This window comes from Adiantum capillus-veneris, chromosome 13 (genome assembly GCF_014529385.1).
Source record: "Adiantum capillus-veneris isolate H3 chromosome 13, ASM1452938v2, whole genome shotgun sequence".
NCBI lineage: Eukaryota > Viridiplantae > Streptophyta > Polypodiopsida > Polypodiales > Pteridaceae > Adiantum > Adiantum capillus-veneris.
In genome coordinates this window covers 50,524,628-50,540,755 of record NC_140943.1, presented here as the reverse complement: position 1 = coordinate 50,540,755, position 16,128 = coordinate 50,524,628, and the positions used below count along the sequence as shown (strand labels likewise).

At 44.1% G+C, this 16,128-nt stretch overlaps 3 protein-coding genes across 5 annotated transcripts; all 3 read right to left on the bottom strand.

Moving 5' to 3' along the window:
• Nucleotides 1-1,482: 1,482 nt before the first annotated feature.
• On the bottom strand, nucleotides 1,483-12,749 carry LOC147443969 (uncharacterized). Of its 2 annotated transcripts, none has more exons than XR_015190006.1 (2): nucleotides 10,194-10,492; nucleotides 1,483-1,784 (listed from the first exon to the last, which is right to left on the bottom strand). XR_015190006.1 is itself a non-coding variant. In XM_086526758.1 (2 exons), the coding sequence occupies exons 1-2, from the start codon at nucleotides 12,747-12,749 to the stop codon at nucleotides 1,700-1,702; spliced, it is 381 nt and encodes a 126-aa protein (XP_086382884.1). In that variant the 3' UTR covers nucleotides 1,483-1,699. The 2 variants fall into 2 exon arrangements, 1 of the variants encoding a protein (XP_086382884.1); XM_086526758.1 differs by lacking the exon at nucleotides 10,194-10,492 and adding an exon at nucleotides 12,454-12,749.
• LOC147443970 (uncharacterized) lies at nucleotides 11,886-12,332 on the bottom strand. Its single transcript, XM_086526755.1, has one exon. It carries the CDS (start codon nucleotides 12,315-12,317, stop codon nucleotides 11,886-11,888), a length of 432 nt encoding a protein of 143 aa, XP_086382881.1. The 5' UTR covers nucleotides 12,318-12,332.
• Nucleotides 12,750-12,851: 102 nt separating the features above from the next.
• Nucleotides 12,852-14,527, bottom strand: LOC147443968 (uncharacterized). 2 transcript variants are annotated; one of them, XM_086526757.1, is made up of 2 exons: nucleotides 13,124-14,527; nucleotides 12,852-13,022 (listed from the first exon to the last, which is right to left on the bottom strand). In XM_086526757.1, the coding sequence occupies exons 1-2, from the start codon at nucleotides 13,345-13,347 to the stop codon at nucleotides 12,926-12,928; spliced, it is 321 nt and encodes a 106-aa protein (XP_086382883.1). In that variant the 5' UTR covers nucleotides 13,348-14,527; the 3' UTR covers nucleotides 12,852-12,925. The 2 variants fall into 2 exon arrangements, with proteins under 2 accessions (XP_086382883.1, XP_086382882.1); XM_086526756.1 differs by having other exon boundaries at nucleotides 12,852-14,525.
• Nucleotides 14,528-16,128: the final 1,601 nt, after the last annotated feature.

The following is a 16,128-nucleotide window of genomic DNA, read 5'->3' as shown; positions in this document are numbered from 1 at the left end:
TGGCTTACTCCAAAGACGTGATTGCATCTGTAATCGCTCTAGTGTAGATGCAATATGCATACCACTAGGGATAGAGCCACAATGACAATTCTGATGCAGGTATCGAGTGACGACCTACATGGCTCCACAATGCACAATGCCAGTGTCAGTCATCACACAGTTGACAACTCCCACTGTAAATGTATCAATCGCATAATCAAGATCAGGTCTCAAGAACAAAAGGCTAGATATGAGAGATCCAAAATCCGACAAAACATGCACTATATGTACCAACCTATCCCTATCAACAACCTCAGTGCCATATGCATCCTCATCAAGAACCACCTGATTATGCAACATCATGTCAGCATTGTCTGGCAAAGGTATATTTGCCGAGAATGACTACAAAACCAAAAAATAAGCACCACTGCAATCACACACAGCTATATGAAGGACATCGTCGCCCTCAAACATATTAGATGCATCATAGAACAATGCATCGGTCTCTGGCTCAACTGATGTCGCCTCAACCAATGACTGACCAAGCTATGCATGCCCAAAGATACCACTGTCTGCGTGAACATCACCACAAGACAAATACACAACTTGCTCTCCATGCAGCACATCTTCAAAAGAGACACATCCTACCATGCTAATTACTAAGCTAAGCTATACTATCAAAGTGATTATGTGAGGAGAATACTTATTTATTGTAAGATACACCTTCTTCCTCTCAATCTTTCCTCCCTCATTTCGTGCTATCTCTCACCATTTTTGAAGGTGTATGAGGTCTTGGGACTGAGGCTAGGGATACTAGGTGTGTTTTTCAAGCATAAATTGGTGTTTGACGCTTCCATCTTCATTGCACCGACAAGTTTTGTCAAGGAACACCAGAATTGTATTATACAAAAGTCTCCTTTAATGGGAGAAGCTATAATACAAAGCCTTTATGGAGGGGGGATCAGATCCATGCAAATCCGGTCCTCAATTGTTGTCAATTGTTCTATTTCTTTCTCTTTTCAAGTATTGTCTATGCCAAATTAGCTAGGTGTAAATTGCTATGTTGCTTTCTCAAATTAAGTACTCTCTCTATGCTCATTAGGAACTTGTTCTTAATGAAATGCTCACTATGTATCAATTTCCACTACACACAAGTTACTAGTGCATTAAATGTTACATGCAAGGTGGATGCAATGGTTGGTTTCTTCTACATCCACCAACTTCCCATTCTAACCAAGTTTGGAAGGCGGCTGCAATTAAGATCCCCCACTTGGCTATTTTATTAAAAATCTTACCAGGTAAATGCAATTGTTGGTTTCTCTTACATCTAGCATCCCATTTTAAACAATGTGTGTGCAATATGTAGACCTTGGATCCTCTCTCTCTCTCTCTCTCTCTCTCTCTCTCTCTCTCTCTCTCTCTCTCTCTCTCTCTCTCTCTCTCGCTCGCTCTCTCGCTCGCATATACACACACACAAGGAGATGAAGAAGAAGAAGATGGAGATGGAGCAAGAGCACTCTTCAATAGCACAAATGAAAGAATGAATGATTTTTAAGTTTAGGTGACTTTTATATGAGGTCGCCCCATTCACACTTGGGTGCCCATACTTAGCCAACTAACCCTTGAATGTTTCTGTTAGAGTGCGCCCCTCATCGGCGATCACTCTTACCCTTTTCCTATTGGACTGACAAGCCCGGCCCATGACTACTAGAAGTGGACACTAGTGGTTAACATGCCCCCCTTTCTGATGTAGATTCCGTCCTCGGAATATAACAGTGCAGCATTGGGATCCATGATAGAAGTACCTGTGTTAGAAGAAAAACAACATTGTGAAAGCTCAAAGGGAGCATGTACATGTGTGCAATAAGTGAGATGCATAAATGATATTCTAGGAAATGCAAAAACAAATTCATGAATTGTAACATTGCCAACTAGAACAAGCATAGTACTTGAATAAAATGCAATCGAGTTAGGGTTTATTAGGTCGACTCTAAGAGAAGTACACAAGAGCTAGGACTAAAGTAAGTACTAGATTGACCAACATTAATTAAAAAATGTCGACTAAAGAGTAGTTAACCTTAGGAATGCTCGTCGGGGTCTAAGGACTAGTGGTCTTGTCACTTATACCACTTAAGTGTTATCCACATAAAATACAAGGAAGTTTGTGCTATTTGTTTTTTCTTTTCTTTTTTTTTCTTTTTTTGTGTTTTCTTTGTTGTTGTTGTCATAGTTGCTACAAGTAGCTGGGGGACTCGAGGTCTCAAATTACCAGCACGTGGGAGACTCAAGGTCTCAAATACCAACTTGAGCATAAACTCAAAGAGAAGTTTGAAAAAATTATAGCATCTAAATTGGCAATGTCACAACCTCAGAAATTTTATGCATTTTAGAATTCAAATGACAACATGCAAACATGTAAATGTGGAAGCATAGATAAAAGAAACTAGTACACCTAATATAATGGAGAACATCCATTGTAACATGTAAACATCCATTGTTGTTGTCTTTCAAAGGCATCCTTATGTAGTCACAAACTGCACAATAGTCACCACCAAACATCCACCTTCTAGAGGCACATAAGTGAGAAAAGGTACCAACACTTATTGAACACAATTAAAAAACATAAGGAACCCTAACCTAATTATTTGCACTCCCCCTAGAGAGTCAAGGGAATAGGATATTGTAGAGATTGGGGGGGAACCCTAAGGATAAACCCCTATCCTTGTCGTCAACAAAAACAAAGTCATCATCCGTGAGACCATATGTGCCATCCATGTAATCATGTAAATCTTCTTCTTCATCAGAGGCACCAATGTTTACTAAGAAGGTCACTAGAAGTCTATAGTCATCTTGGTCAAAAGGGTAGGCTTGTGCAAAGGGAGAAATGCTCTCTACTAAGTATGGATCAGTCGTGGTCAAGAGACGTATCAGTCATTCTAACTCCTCGAAATTCCTCTCACATGCTAGCGTACCTACCAAACTCCATTCACAGGCAAGTACCGGAAAGACCATGTGAAACACTTGTGAAAAGTAACGAGGATACTTCTCACCCAAGACAGGAGTGGATGACTCTAATGTACTAGCCATATCTATACACACAGATAGATGATGGTTAGAGTGCAAATATTACAAGGGTCGTGTTCTTGTGCATAATGTGTTTTAATGATTTTGTGCTATGTATAGAACTTGTAAGTTTCCACATTATTGTTTGGTGGCTCTTGCTCTTTTACTTTTTTACTATTGTTTTTGTGAGTATAAGGCTTTATATATACATTCCCTAGGATTGGAGATTGAGAGGTCAAGGAGAAAGGTTGAGAGGGAAGCAAGTGAATGATGGATGTCAGCAAACACTCTCCCCTTCCTTGGGTAGATCATACTTTTTGGAAAGATGTCATCACCTTTTGAAACCAATTGTTCCAAGTTGTTATGGGTGAAGGCTTTAACCAATAGTTTTCGATCGCCCTATGCGTTTCATCTAGTTGCAAGGGTGGTAAGGTACTCTCCCATGATTTATTTGCAACATTGTTGTAGGTGGTGAACTTACAATGGGAGGTGCAAACTCTTCCTTGTTTGTATGGATATGTACAATGGTGGGTGGAGGTTGTGTCAAAGCTTCTATTTTCGTATAAGAACTACATGAAGAGAAAGAAGCTTCATTTGACTTCCATGTTCCTGAGCTAGGTGGAACAAATCGTTCTTTCTTCGGTACCCAAACTAGCTTTGGAGCGGGTGTGTAGCATTCTGTGATTTTTTTCTTTCCGTGATCGTTGATTTGTTTTGGAGCTACGAGATTGGGCTCACATGGGTCAGGTGACAAGTAAGAACACAATCTACGTTTTGGCACCCAAATTTGATCATTTCCTTGATAGTAGCCTTGGGCTTCCAATAGTTGTTTATGAATCCACTGCCACGTTTTCTTACATTTCTTGGAGCAAGTGGGATGTTTCTTACAAGGCTTCTGTTTTTTAGCACTAGCTATGATCGCTAAAGAAGCTTTAGGGACCCACTTGTATGTTTTCTTCGTTATATTAAGATGAGTCTTGTCAGAAGCTATATGCATTGATTCTAGCATATTTAAGGGTACGAGTGATGTCATTTCATCCCCCTCAGGTGTTACCCAGGTTGTCCCCCTGTTTCCCCAAGTGTCTATGGTTGCTGCTAGGTGGACCCAATCCACATTGTTTGACTCAATCATCCCAGATAGTACATCCATATAAGGAGAATCTTCCCCAACATCAATGTCCGCTTAACACATGTTACAATACTGCAATGGGGTCGAGTGAGCTGTGGTGTAAGATCTATGATCAATTATAAACATGTTTCCTAGGGATGTGCTCAACCACTTACAAGATCCACTCGAATGACAAAATCTTGGAACTGCAAGTAGACATGGTTTTTAGACCAGTCATGCACCATTTTTGCTTCCCTGATCATGAAAGGACGTCCTAAGATCATTTCTAATGCCATAGTGTGCTTGGAGAAATTCATAACAATGAAGGTAATTCTTATTTTATGTCCAAAGACCTTGATCTTGAGATCTTCTAGCATCCCAATAGGTTTAACAATAGACCCATTGGCCATCTTTACTACTATGGTTGTGGTTCCAAGGTGAGGTCTTCCCATAGTTTCCCAACAGTTTTTAGTCACAATGCTAACCCCAACGCCACCATCAAGGATTCCCTTCACAGTTAATCCCTTAGTAGTGATTGGTATGGTTGCATGGATTCATCACCCTCAAAGTATTGTCCCAACTTGTTAACATGTATTTCTATAACAAGGTTCTTATCTAGGTTGGGTTGTGGATCTAAGTGTTCCTCCTCTATTGACATCTCCCCAGCTCCATCCATCTGTGCAAATTGTGGTAGCCCAAACTTCAGTTCTCCTTTGAGGAAAGCTCGAAGAGCTGGACATAATGGTGGTTCTAACTTTTGAAAACATAAAATCCATCAATTTGGAAATGTTTAACGATACCTTTTGGGATTTAGTCCCTTGACGTGGGGAAGATGGGGTCTCCAATCCCTCTGTAAACATTCTGTCCATCAAGAAGTGAGTACACCCACTTTCCCATGACTTTAAGTCACTTTCTTCTTGGATGACACTAGGTATGGCTAAGGGTCTATGGACTTGGTGAGGTTGTTGTTGCGTAGGGAACATTGTGTTCATAATCTGGATCTGCCTAAGTGCTGGTTCTAGATCCCTTTGGGTATCTTCTACCAAACTCCTTAATTGCTTGACTCGCTTGATCTCCTCTAAAGGGTTTGGATAAATTCCTATCTTCTTCCTCATGAAGAGCTTCCTTGTTGGTTTCTATCTTAGTGGTTGTTTTGGTCTCCATGGTTTCACTTGAATCGGAATCCTTTTCAACGTCGTTCATATATACGGAGTCGTCACCAGTCCCTATGTTGGTCTTTAAATTGGGGTCTGACTTTGCTGCTTTTTTTTATCTCTTCCTTCGTATTTTCTTCTTTTTCTGAGGTTGGGCTATTGATGCCGTGTCTCTTTCCTCAAGAATATAATTTTTTTTTTGGACCATCGATCGTGTGAGTACGTTTAGTGGTACCACAGGTGTACTTTGTGATGCCTCCTCGGTAACCTCAATCAAGTTTAATGGCGTGATCTTCGGTACATTTGGATTATTTGGACATTGGGCAATCAAATGATCTATGCCACATTGATTATACATGAGTATCCGCATGGTAGACGTGCTCGCTTGATTGGTTTGCATTAGTGTGGTGTTCTTTTGTAGCCTAATGGTACACTCGGCCACACGATGTGGACCTCCATACTCATAGCATTGAAGAGGTGGCCTCTTAGCAGTGTAATTGATATTTTGGCCTCTTGCAGCAAGAGCAGCTACTTGATAGACAGGTTTGACTTGTCCCCAATAGTCCTCCATGTAGTATTGTGGACTTTCTTCAAGCACATCCATCCCATAGGCAATATTAAGGTCTATATCTTCCTCATAGCCTTCCAAACAAGCAATAGATGACTCACAACCCATTTGATTCACAGAAGTGATTCTTGGATGTGGTGGTTGCGGTCCTAGCACTGGAGGTGGTAAGGGTGTTATTTGAACAACATTTTAGGCCCTAGGGACCATGTGTTGTGACGTTTGTTCAAGAGGTGGAGCCAGTATCAATGCAGGCACTCGAGGTGTGTCTGTCTATGCTAAGGTTTTTCTATTAGCTATCACGCGTTTAAATACTATGCAGTCCTTAGCTTGATGACCATATCTCCCACAGGCATTGCAGTTCCCATTGAATTTTACTCTAAAAGTCGGACATTTGCTGGTACTATGCGGTCCATAGCATATTAAGCACCATTGTTGCTCCCTTCTTGGATACATATGGTTGTTTTGCAGAGCACAATTGTCTTTAAGACTCTCTTGAATGGCCTTGGTGAGATCTACTAAAGTCATCTTAGATATCTTTGGCTCCTTAGCAATAGGCTTTAGGGTCATTGGTTGGTGCCCCGATGCTTAATGCGAGCTAATAGATTAGGCTCAACAAACACTCTCCTTGAATCATTAAATTATCCTCCAATTGGATCCCATTGGTGGTGATTGCTTCCCAAGTGGTGATACCTCTAATGACTAGGCCATTGTAGATATCCTCGTGTCGTAATCCCCTAATGAATCTATCAAGCAATTGATTATTATTGAAGCGCTCATTTGGATTACAACGAGAATTCAAATGCTTCAAGCGACTAATAAAGTCTCTCACCGACTCTCCTTCCTCTAGTTGGGATTTCTGGAGTTGAGAGGCTACACCCCAAAGCACTCCTTCTCGTATGTATTCTTTCAAGGACAGTCTCCTAAGAGTAGGGTAGATCATTTTTTCTTCCACCCTTAGGGTTCTATACCAATCCCCAACCTTTCCACTTAAGGTTAGGTTTAAAGCATTGCTCTTATGTAGGTCATTGTGTTCTCCTAGAGAATCGCATATTTGTTCAAACACTTTGATATGCTTTCTCACATCCCCGTCTGCACTAAATTTTTGTGTGAGCTTGGTTATTTGTACTGCTTTACTTCTAAGTTCTCTATCAGGTGTGTTACGCATGTTCTCAGCAATAGATCTACTGATAGCTTGAGCAAATGTTGCCAAGTCACCTAACTGAGCAGGAACCGTTGGAAAGGGGGAAGTCGAAAAACCACCAGGACACAATATAAATGCCTCTCTATAGCCCAGTGATCTCACAGCACCCCTATCCCCTAGCAAACACACATCTCAATGCACAATCTGTAATCTACTATTGAACTTGCTCACCTAAACATCCCCGACTACACACCCAATCACCCAAAATGAAAGCATCCTCACCATGTATACTCATTTTCAGCACTACAAGACATTTGTGGAACGCCAATTAAATAAGTCGCTTCGTAATCTCCGCACAGATAATGGCGGTGAGTATGTTTCCAATGCTTTCAAGGACTATTGTATGCAAGAGGGCATCTTTCATCAGCTTACGATGCCCTACTCTCCTCAACAAAACGGCGTGGCTGAACGAAAAAATCGCACCTTGCTGAATGCGGTGCGTGCCATGATCCTCACTGCTGGTGTCTCCCAATCCTTTTGGGAAGAAGCTGCTGCTACAGCTTGCTATGTACAAAATCGGCTGCCTACACGCACTCTTCCAAACAAAACTCCTTATGAACTGTGGGCTGGCGAGAAACCCAATATCTTGCATCTACGCATATTTGGGTCACCTTGCTATACTCTCATCCCAGCAGACAAGCGTGATAAGCTCTCTTCTCATGCCAAGAGAGGCATTCTCGTTGGCTATGGTGATCGTTTTGGAATCAAAGGATATCGGGTCTATCATCCTACGACTCGTACCTTCTCCTTTAGTCGTGATCTCTTCTTTCAAGAGCATGCGCTGATCGCGACTCCTTCCTCTACTACTGAGCCTTCCTCGAGCTCCATTTCTGCAAATATTTCAGCTTCTTCCAACACTACGGCAGGTTTTGGCCCTTCTTGGGGAGTTCTTGAGATGATGACCAGCAATACACCTAATGCTCCTGCTGCTCCTCCACCTCCTCCACCTCCTTTGGCTCCTCCTGTTGGTCCACAACCTGTCACACTAGCTCCTCGCGAAGTGGTCTCCCCTGTTCTCTTGTCTCCTACCGCAAGCCTACTCACACCATGTAGTCCCATCACACACACATCTCACATGTTAAATTCTAGTCATGTTGCTCCCTTGCATCATAAATCTCACCTAGTCCATCATACCACCACCGCGAGAGTTCCTCGCAACCCCTTCACCCGCCTTCATTATGAAAGCCCTGTGTTTCAACCTTCCAATAACCCCAGCTCTTCACGAGTTAACCATTATGCTCGAGGTGTGGGAAGTTCTCCCTCAACCTCTACCACCTCCACTGAGTCTCCTCCAGCAAAGACTCGCAGTTTGTCTGATATACTTGGTCGCCTTAATGTTGCTCTGGCTGAGCCCTCTAGTCTTCCTTCAGAACTCGATGATTATGCTCTTCCTCTTGATGGCACTATTAGTGTTGTTGCTGCTCTTGGCTCACCTGATGCTCACCTTTGGCGTGCTGCCATGGAGGCTGAGATAGCCTCTCTCCGACATAACAATACATGGGTATTGGTTCCACTTCCACGGAATCGCAAACCCATTACTTGTAAGTGGCTTCTTCGGCGTAAATATCGTCCTGATGGCTCAATTGAGCGCTATAAAGCACGCCTTGTTGCTCGCGGTTTCTCTCAAGAACCTGGCGTGGACTACTTTGAGACCTTCTCTCCTACACTTCGTCTCGCATCTTTGCGAACTCTATTGGCTGTTGGAGTCCAGTATGACTTGGAAATACACCAAATGGATGTTGAAACAGCCTTTCTAAATGGTGAACTAGAAGAAGCAATATATATGGTTCAACCTCCCTACTTTGTCCATCCGGACTATTCTGAGTATGTTTGCCTACTCCTTCGTGCCTTGTATGGCCTAAAGCAATCTCCTCGCCAATGGAATGCACGATTTCACTCCTTTATGCAATCCATTCACTTTCGGCGGCTCCAAACTGATGTTTCAGTCTACATTCGACGGCGTGGATCCCAGTTTGTCATCTTGGCTCTCTATGTGGATGACATCTTCTTGTTAGCAACATCTATCCCTTTGCTACAATCAGAATTGACTGCTACATTTCGCATGAGTGATGGGGGGAATTGAGTTATATTCTAGGCATGCAAATATTTAGGCATCGCCCAACACGCACACTGCATCTCACTCAAGCAAAATTCGCAGAAGGCATTGTAAAGAAGTTCAATACTAATTTGCACAAGCTTTGCTGGACACCACTACCATTGATGCGATATGAAAAATATACATTGCTAGAGACTAATACAATATTATGGAAGCATGATCCACTTGCTAATTTATATCGCAGCATTCTAGGTAGTATACGCTATCTAGTCTCATGCACTCGCCCTGATTTAGCTTTTGCTGCTGGTATGCTTTCACGGTATATGCATTCTCCACGACATGAGCACCTAGTACTAGCTAACCGCCTACTTGAATACATAAATACTACACGAAATATGGGTATTACCTTTCGAAGGGAAAATACAACACGTGGTCTTCAAGTTATTGGTTACACAGATGCTGACTGGGCCACAGATCGGAAATCACGGCATTCGATTGGTGGTTTTGCTTTCACCCTTTCAGGAGGCGCCATATCATGGAGAAGTAAACGGCAAGCAACCATCTCTCTCTCAAGCACTGAGTCAGAGTATAAAGCAGCATCTGAAGCTACAAAAGAAGCTTTATGGATCAACAATCTCCTAATTGAACTTGGTTTTAATGTTCACCTTCCTATGGTTGTATATTCAGATTCTATGTCTGCCATAGAGTCATCTAAAAAGGCAAGGCAATCAGACAAGCTTAAACACATTGATATTGCTAATCATTTTGTGCGAGAACAGGTTGAAGCTCGAAAGATAGCTCTACTATACAAGCCTTCTAAAGATAATGCTGCTGACATGTTCACTAAAAGCTTGAGCTCTCTGCAACTGTTCAAGTGTGCAGAGACAATCGGAATGGAGTTTGGAGACAGCTAACATATTTGTTTATGGGGGGGTATTGGCAAATAAACAAATACGTAACTTCAGATTAACAATTATAAATGTGAATCGTCACATGATGACCGAGGGGTCGTCTATTGTACATATGAACCAACGTGCACCTTAATAAAACATAACCGTTCGTACCTGCTTCTGGTGTTACTGTCTGTGTACTCTCTCTCTCTTTGTGTTCTATACAGTAGCTGTCTACAACCCATTGGCAGCTTTTTGTAAAACTTCCCTTTCCCGGCCCTGCTCGTCATGTGGTCGATGTCGATCCCTCCTTTTCTCTGAGCGACCACCTTCATCTCTTCTCCACCTACAGCTTGCAGCCCTCTGTCCACCGTGAGCCCCAACCTCATGTCCTGGCGGCCCTCTGGTGGTTGCCCCCCTCTGCAACCCTCGTTCTTCTCAAGATGGCCTTCATGCCGCTTGTTGCCACCTTCTCACTTGTGATATGGCCATTAGCTACAGCCCCTCATCCTCTCCTGTGATGCTCCCAATCACGCCCCCCAAGCCTCACACCTTGACTGGCTGTCCCCTCAGGCCCTCTCCCCCTCCTGTGCCTTCTACTGGATCCGGTTGCCCTCAGGCCCCTTTGCCGCCTCCACTGCATGTGCCCCCTCCTGTATCACACCTCTCCATGCCACAGATGACAGCCTCCTTGGCTGCCTTCCCCTCATGCATTGCCCAAGTGGCGCCTTCCTCATGCAAGCTCAAGTGGCGCCCTCCTCCGGTAAGCCTCCAGATGGCGCCCCCTTCTATGCTAGCGCTGTTCGTCGACTGCAGACAGACCCTTTTTTTCCTGTTAATAGCTCAAAGCTATTTTTTTTAGGCTCTGCTTGGCGACCGGTCCCACCCCACTTCGAAGTTTACTCTTTTTATAAAAAAGTTCTTCGACTTGGGCTTTGTCCCCACCAAAAGCCACGCCATCGTGTAGCTTTGTCGATCACAATGACTAGGCCGGCTCAAGCTTCATCTTGGTACCCTTCTCCCGATCCAATAACACCTTGAAACGACGAGCCCAAAAAATCGAGAAGTATAGCACATTGAATCTATACTTTAGACACTTGTAAATACTCCGATCCGTAGAGCTTCAAAACCAAACTTGACAAGTAAAAAGCCGCATTTGGTGTACATACCATTGTGAGGCCTGCTCCAAAATGCATTTGAGATCTTCCCAAGTCCGATATCATCATCCAGCCTAATGTCGGGCACCTACTCCTGGCTGCTCCCTGTGTCGACATGAATTGGGTGCACCATCATTGCCCAGCCCCTCGTTGAGCATTTATGCTCAACCATAGCAGTCTTTAGATAAAAGATGAGTGTATAGAGAGAATGATATAACATAGATATATAGTGGCTATATAGATAGGATAGAGATAGAAAGGAAATCATCTGCTACTGCATCACCCTCTAGGGTCAAATGGAAAGCCTTGAGCTTCCCCAATCATAGTGTAGGCTCCACCTGGATCAAAAATAAAACAATGGCCATGGCCATCCACCTGTAAAGCATGCATCTTCAAGCCTTCCTTTGCACTTGTAGACCAGTAGACACACCACCCTTCCAACTCTCCATAACATGGAGCTTTGTCACCCTACATCCATAATCCTTTCTGCCAACAATAAGCATGCTTTTGATCACTTGAAGCACATGTACCATAAGCTGCTATCATGTCACCTTTTAGAGAACTCTCCGTAGTATAGTCTTCTTCAAAAAACCTCGCAACTGACACAAAGACACCTGTAAAGAAACCTCCCATAACACATGTATCCATAGCATCACATAAAATAGCAAAACCTGCAATTTGCCTCCACCTGCTGCATAGCAAAGCAAACCTAATCCCTTTGCAAACTTGTATCCAAACCCTCTGTAAATGGCTCTAAGGCCACCTTCTCATACTCAGGAGCATGACCTGTTAGAGCTTCAACCTGTTCGTCAAATACCTCATCACCTACAAGGTTGGTGGCACCTTCCTCTTTGCATGGAGCCTCACTCTCATAGGCTGCACCTGTATCAGTTTCCATAGAGTCATCTTCCGGAGCTAACTCTCCACGGCCACACACAAACTCTGAAACTTCAAAGTACGCCTCTACATGCTCACCAAGGCAAGGTTGCCCCACCCCCTGCATAGACAAATCACTGCGACATACCTCTGTTTCTTCTTCTAGCTCTTGCAAGTCATCCTCAAAAACCTGCTCTTCAATCAAACTGGATGCACAATCAAACCATACCTCTTCCTCCAATAGGGACTCACCATCACACGACATTTAATAGGACTGCTCGACTGGCAGATTCACACAAGGTTAAACACTATACTCCTCTTCGACCTTTAGCTGGATGGCAAGCAACTTGCATACATTGTTCATCACTTCATCCACATGAAAAACGTCATAAGTCTCATACCTAAAAGATAGGGATTCTGTCTCCCATGTAGCATCTGTATCCAAACTGCTGCTGGAGCTATGAGAACTGTCAGACTCCTCTTTTGAACTTGCCAATTCTTGTACCACTGCCACCTTCCTCGTTGCTGGCTCTAGAACTGACACCTCCTCTTTAAGATCTTTTACCACCTTGCTCTCTTGAGGAAGCAAATTGGATGGCACCCTGAACATACCTCTCTGCACCTTTGGAGACCTGGTTGGCACTTGTTCTAGCTCTTCTACCCTGGCATCAGCTTCACATGCTTTGATCAAATCCATATGAAGAAAAGAAAGGGCTTTTTACCTCTTGATGCTTATCAATTTGTTGGGAATTGGCTGTCATGATTGCCGACTGTAGCAATCCTGCCTCCATCTTCTTCTTCATCTTTCAACTCTTTGCTTTGGCGACTCTGACGGCTTCATCAAAGGTCCTTGGATCTTCATACTCCACTCTCTCACGAACATAGGGATGCAAACAGGATAGAAACCTTCCGAGCTTCAAATATCCCGCATTGGTTGCTTGGGTAGCAACCGCCAAATCCCCCCAATAAGCTTCAAATTTATCAACAAAAGCATCAAAATTGGCACTTATGTCCTGTTGCAAACCTTTGATCTTCGCATCTGCTTCCGAAGCAGACACTACCTTTCTATACCTTTGTAGAAATTGCTCTCGAAATCCGATCCAAGTTTGCTTGTGTGCATCTTCTAAGCCATCGAACCAAGATTTTGCTTTACCTCGCATCACCAAAGGTAGAGTCCGGAGCTTTGCTTCATCACCTGGCATCTGCAATACTGCCAGCATAAATAGCTCAAAATCGGCAAGCCAATCATCTGCATCTTCCTCTCCATTGAACACCGGACAAAACTCCTGCTTCATCTTGATTCATGAACACTTGGTTAGGAAGCAATCAGTGGATCCTCAGTGGGGGCACCACAAGATGAAAAGGGGGAAGTCGGAAAACCACCAGCACACAATATAAATTCCTCTCTATAGCCCAGTGATCTCACAACACCCCTATCCCCTAGCAAACACACATCTCAATGCACAATCTGTAATCTACTATTGAACTTGCTCACCTGAACATCCCCGACTACACACCCAATCACCCAAAATGCAAGCATCCTCATCACAAAGAAAGCATCTCGATGCCCTCCAATACCATGAGATCATTTGATCAACCAACCTCAAGCTTTCCTACTAGCTTCATCCTCAAAGTAAATACCACAATCATATATCGAGCATAGCAATTGACATACCCACACAATCACGAGAGCAAAAATGAACATGATAACATTTGCACAAATAGCAATCCAACTCGACTAGTCTCAAAAGTATTCAATGATGCAATGATGGAATTATATAGAAATCACCCTCCTTTAGTTTTGGATCAGACGAACCCCTCTTAGGCAATTTTCAAGTTGACCCCATCTTCCAATACGCTTAGAGGTTGCCCTCCCCTTTACCTTAGCCTTATGCAGCCCGAAACCTATTGTCGGGGTCCCCCTTGCCTGCAACCCATCGGTAACGTTTTGTAAAACTTCCCTTTCCCGGCCCTGCACGTCATATGGTCGATGCCGATCCCTCCTTTTCTCTAGCGACCACCTTCATCTCTTCTCCACCTACAGCTTGCAGCCCTCTGTCCACCGTGAGCCCCAACATCATGCCCTGGCGGCCCTCTGGCGGTTGCCCCCCTCTGTAACCCTCGTTCTTCTCAACTAGGTGTCCTTCATGCCGCTTGCCACCTTCTCACTTGTGATATGGCCATTAGCTGCAGCCCCTCGTCCTCTCCTGTGATGCTCCCAATCACGCCCCCCAAGCCTCACACCTTGACTGGCGACTCCCTCAGGCCCTCTCCTGTCTGTTGCCGGCCACACGGCCCTCCTGTGCCTTCTACTGGATGCCCTCAAGCCCCTCTGCCGCCTCCACTGCATGCGCCCCCTCCTGTATCACACTTCTCCATGCCACAGATGACGCCCTCTTTGGTTGCCTTCCCCTCATGCATGGCCCAAGTGGCGCCTTCCTCATGCAAGCTCAAGTGGTGCCCTCCTCCAGTAAGCCTCCAGATGGCGCCCTCTTCTATGCTAGCGTTGTTCGTCGACTGTAGACAGACCCTTTTTTTCCTGTTAATAGCTCAAAGCTAATTTTTTTTAGGCCCTGCTTAGCGACTGGTCCCACCCCACTTTGAAGTTTACTCTTTTTATAAAAAAGTTCTTCGACTTCGGCTTTGTCCCCACCAAAATCCATGCCGTCGTGTAGCTTTATCGATCGCAATGACTAGGCCGGCTCAAGCTTCATCTTGATACCCTTATCCCAATCCAATAACACCTTGAAATGACGAGCCCAAAAAATCGAGTCGTATAGCACATCGAATCTATACTTTAGACACCTGTAAATACTCCGATCCGTAGAGCTTCAAAGCCAAACTTGACAAGTAAAAAGCCGCATTTGGCGTACATCCCACTGTGAGGCCTGCTCCAAAATGCATTTGAGACCTGCCCAAGTCCGATATCATCATCCAGCCTAATGTCGGGCACATGCTGCTGGCTGCTCCCTGTGTCAATACGAACTGGGTGCACCACCGTGGGTGGAGGTGCTCCAGAGACTACATGTGGAGTAGGTATTGGCATTGGGCTTGGCACATAGGAAGCCCTTGGGTTCCATGTTTGGTACGGTGTTGTTCCATGTGGCGGTCCAAACTTCATATATGTGGCCCTAGGTATAGCAGACATCGGATGTGACATGCTAATGCTAGCCAATATGGTCCCATGGAAATAAGAGCTTCGATGTTGTAGTTGTGGAGCATAGGTAGTTGAAACAATGAGAGGGGTAGAGACTACAAGAGTACGAGGACCCATGGGTGTATACGATTGGTACACACTTGTAGGTACTGTTGCAGACATTGAGCTACCATGTAGTAGTGCTTCACTAACAAATGAGGTCCATGGCGTGTTTCCCCGGGGCGGTCACTTTTTAGAATGTGTATGATATCACGTGAATTAACCGGAGAGGATTATTAAAAGGCCAAAATGTATACATACAGAGGGGGGTGGGGTTTTTTTAAATAGGCTCACACTGTAAGTATAGTATGTATATTGGGGTATTATTAATTACCTCTTGAACTCACGTGATATAGGGGTCTTTTGATAAGTGACTGCCCCGGGCGTGTTTCTTGGTATGCCCATCATTAGGGTAGGCATGGTAGCCGTAGTGTCATCAAGGGAAAGATGAGCTAGACTTGGAAAGGTAAAGCTATCACTTGTGGGCTCAGATTGCACTGAGACCCCTGGCGAAACAACATATGGGGGATCCATCGGACTTACCGAGGGAGTCTCCATTTGCGATAAAGTTGGTTGTTTAGCCTTCCTTGTATCCAAGAATCTCATGAGACTCGTTGAAGGCATGTGGATCCCCTTGTTCTGTCTCTCTAGCTCAATAACCCTATGGATGACCTCACAAACTCTTTTGTTGATCCTCCACACTAGTAGCACCCCACTACAAGAGGCTATTCATATTAGCGACGCTCAAAAAATGTCGCTATGAGCGTCGCTATAAGCGTCGCAAATTTGCGACGCTCATAGCGACGCCGGCTGGGCTAAAAAAAATAACAGAGAGCGCCCAAAAACTCAGATCTCAGATCTGAGTTTTTCGACGCCCTCA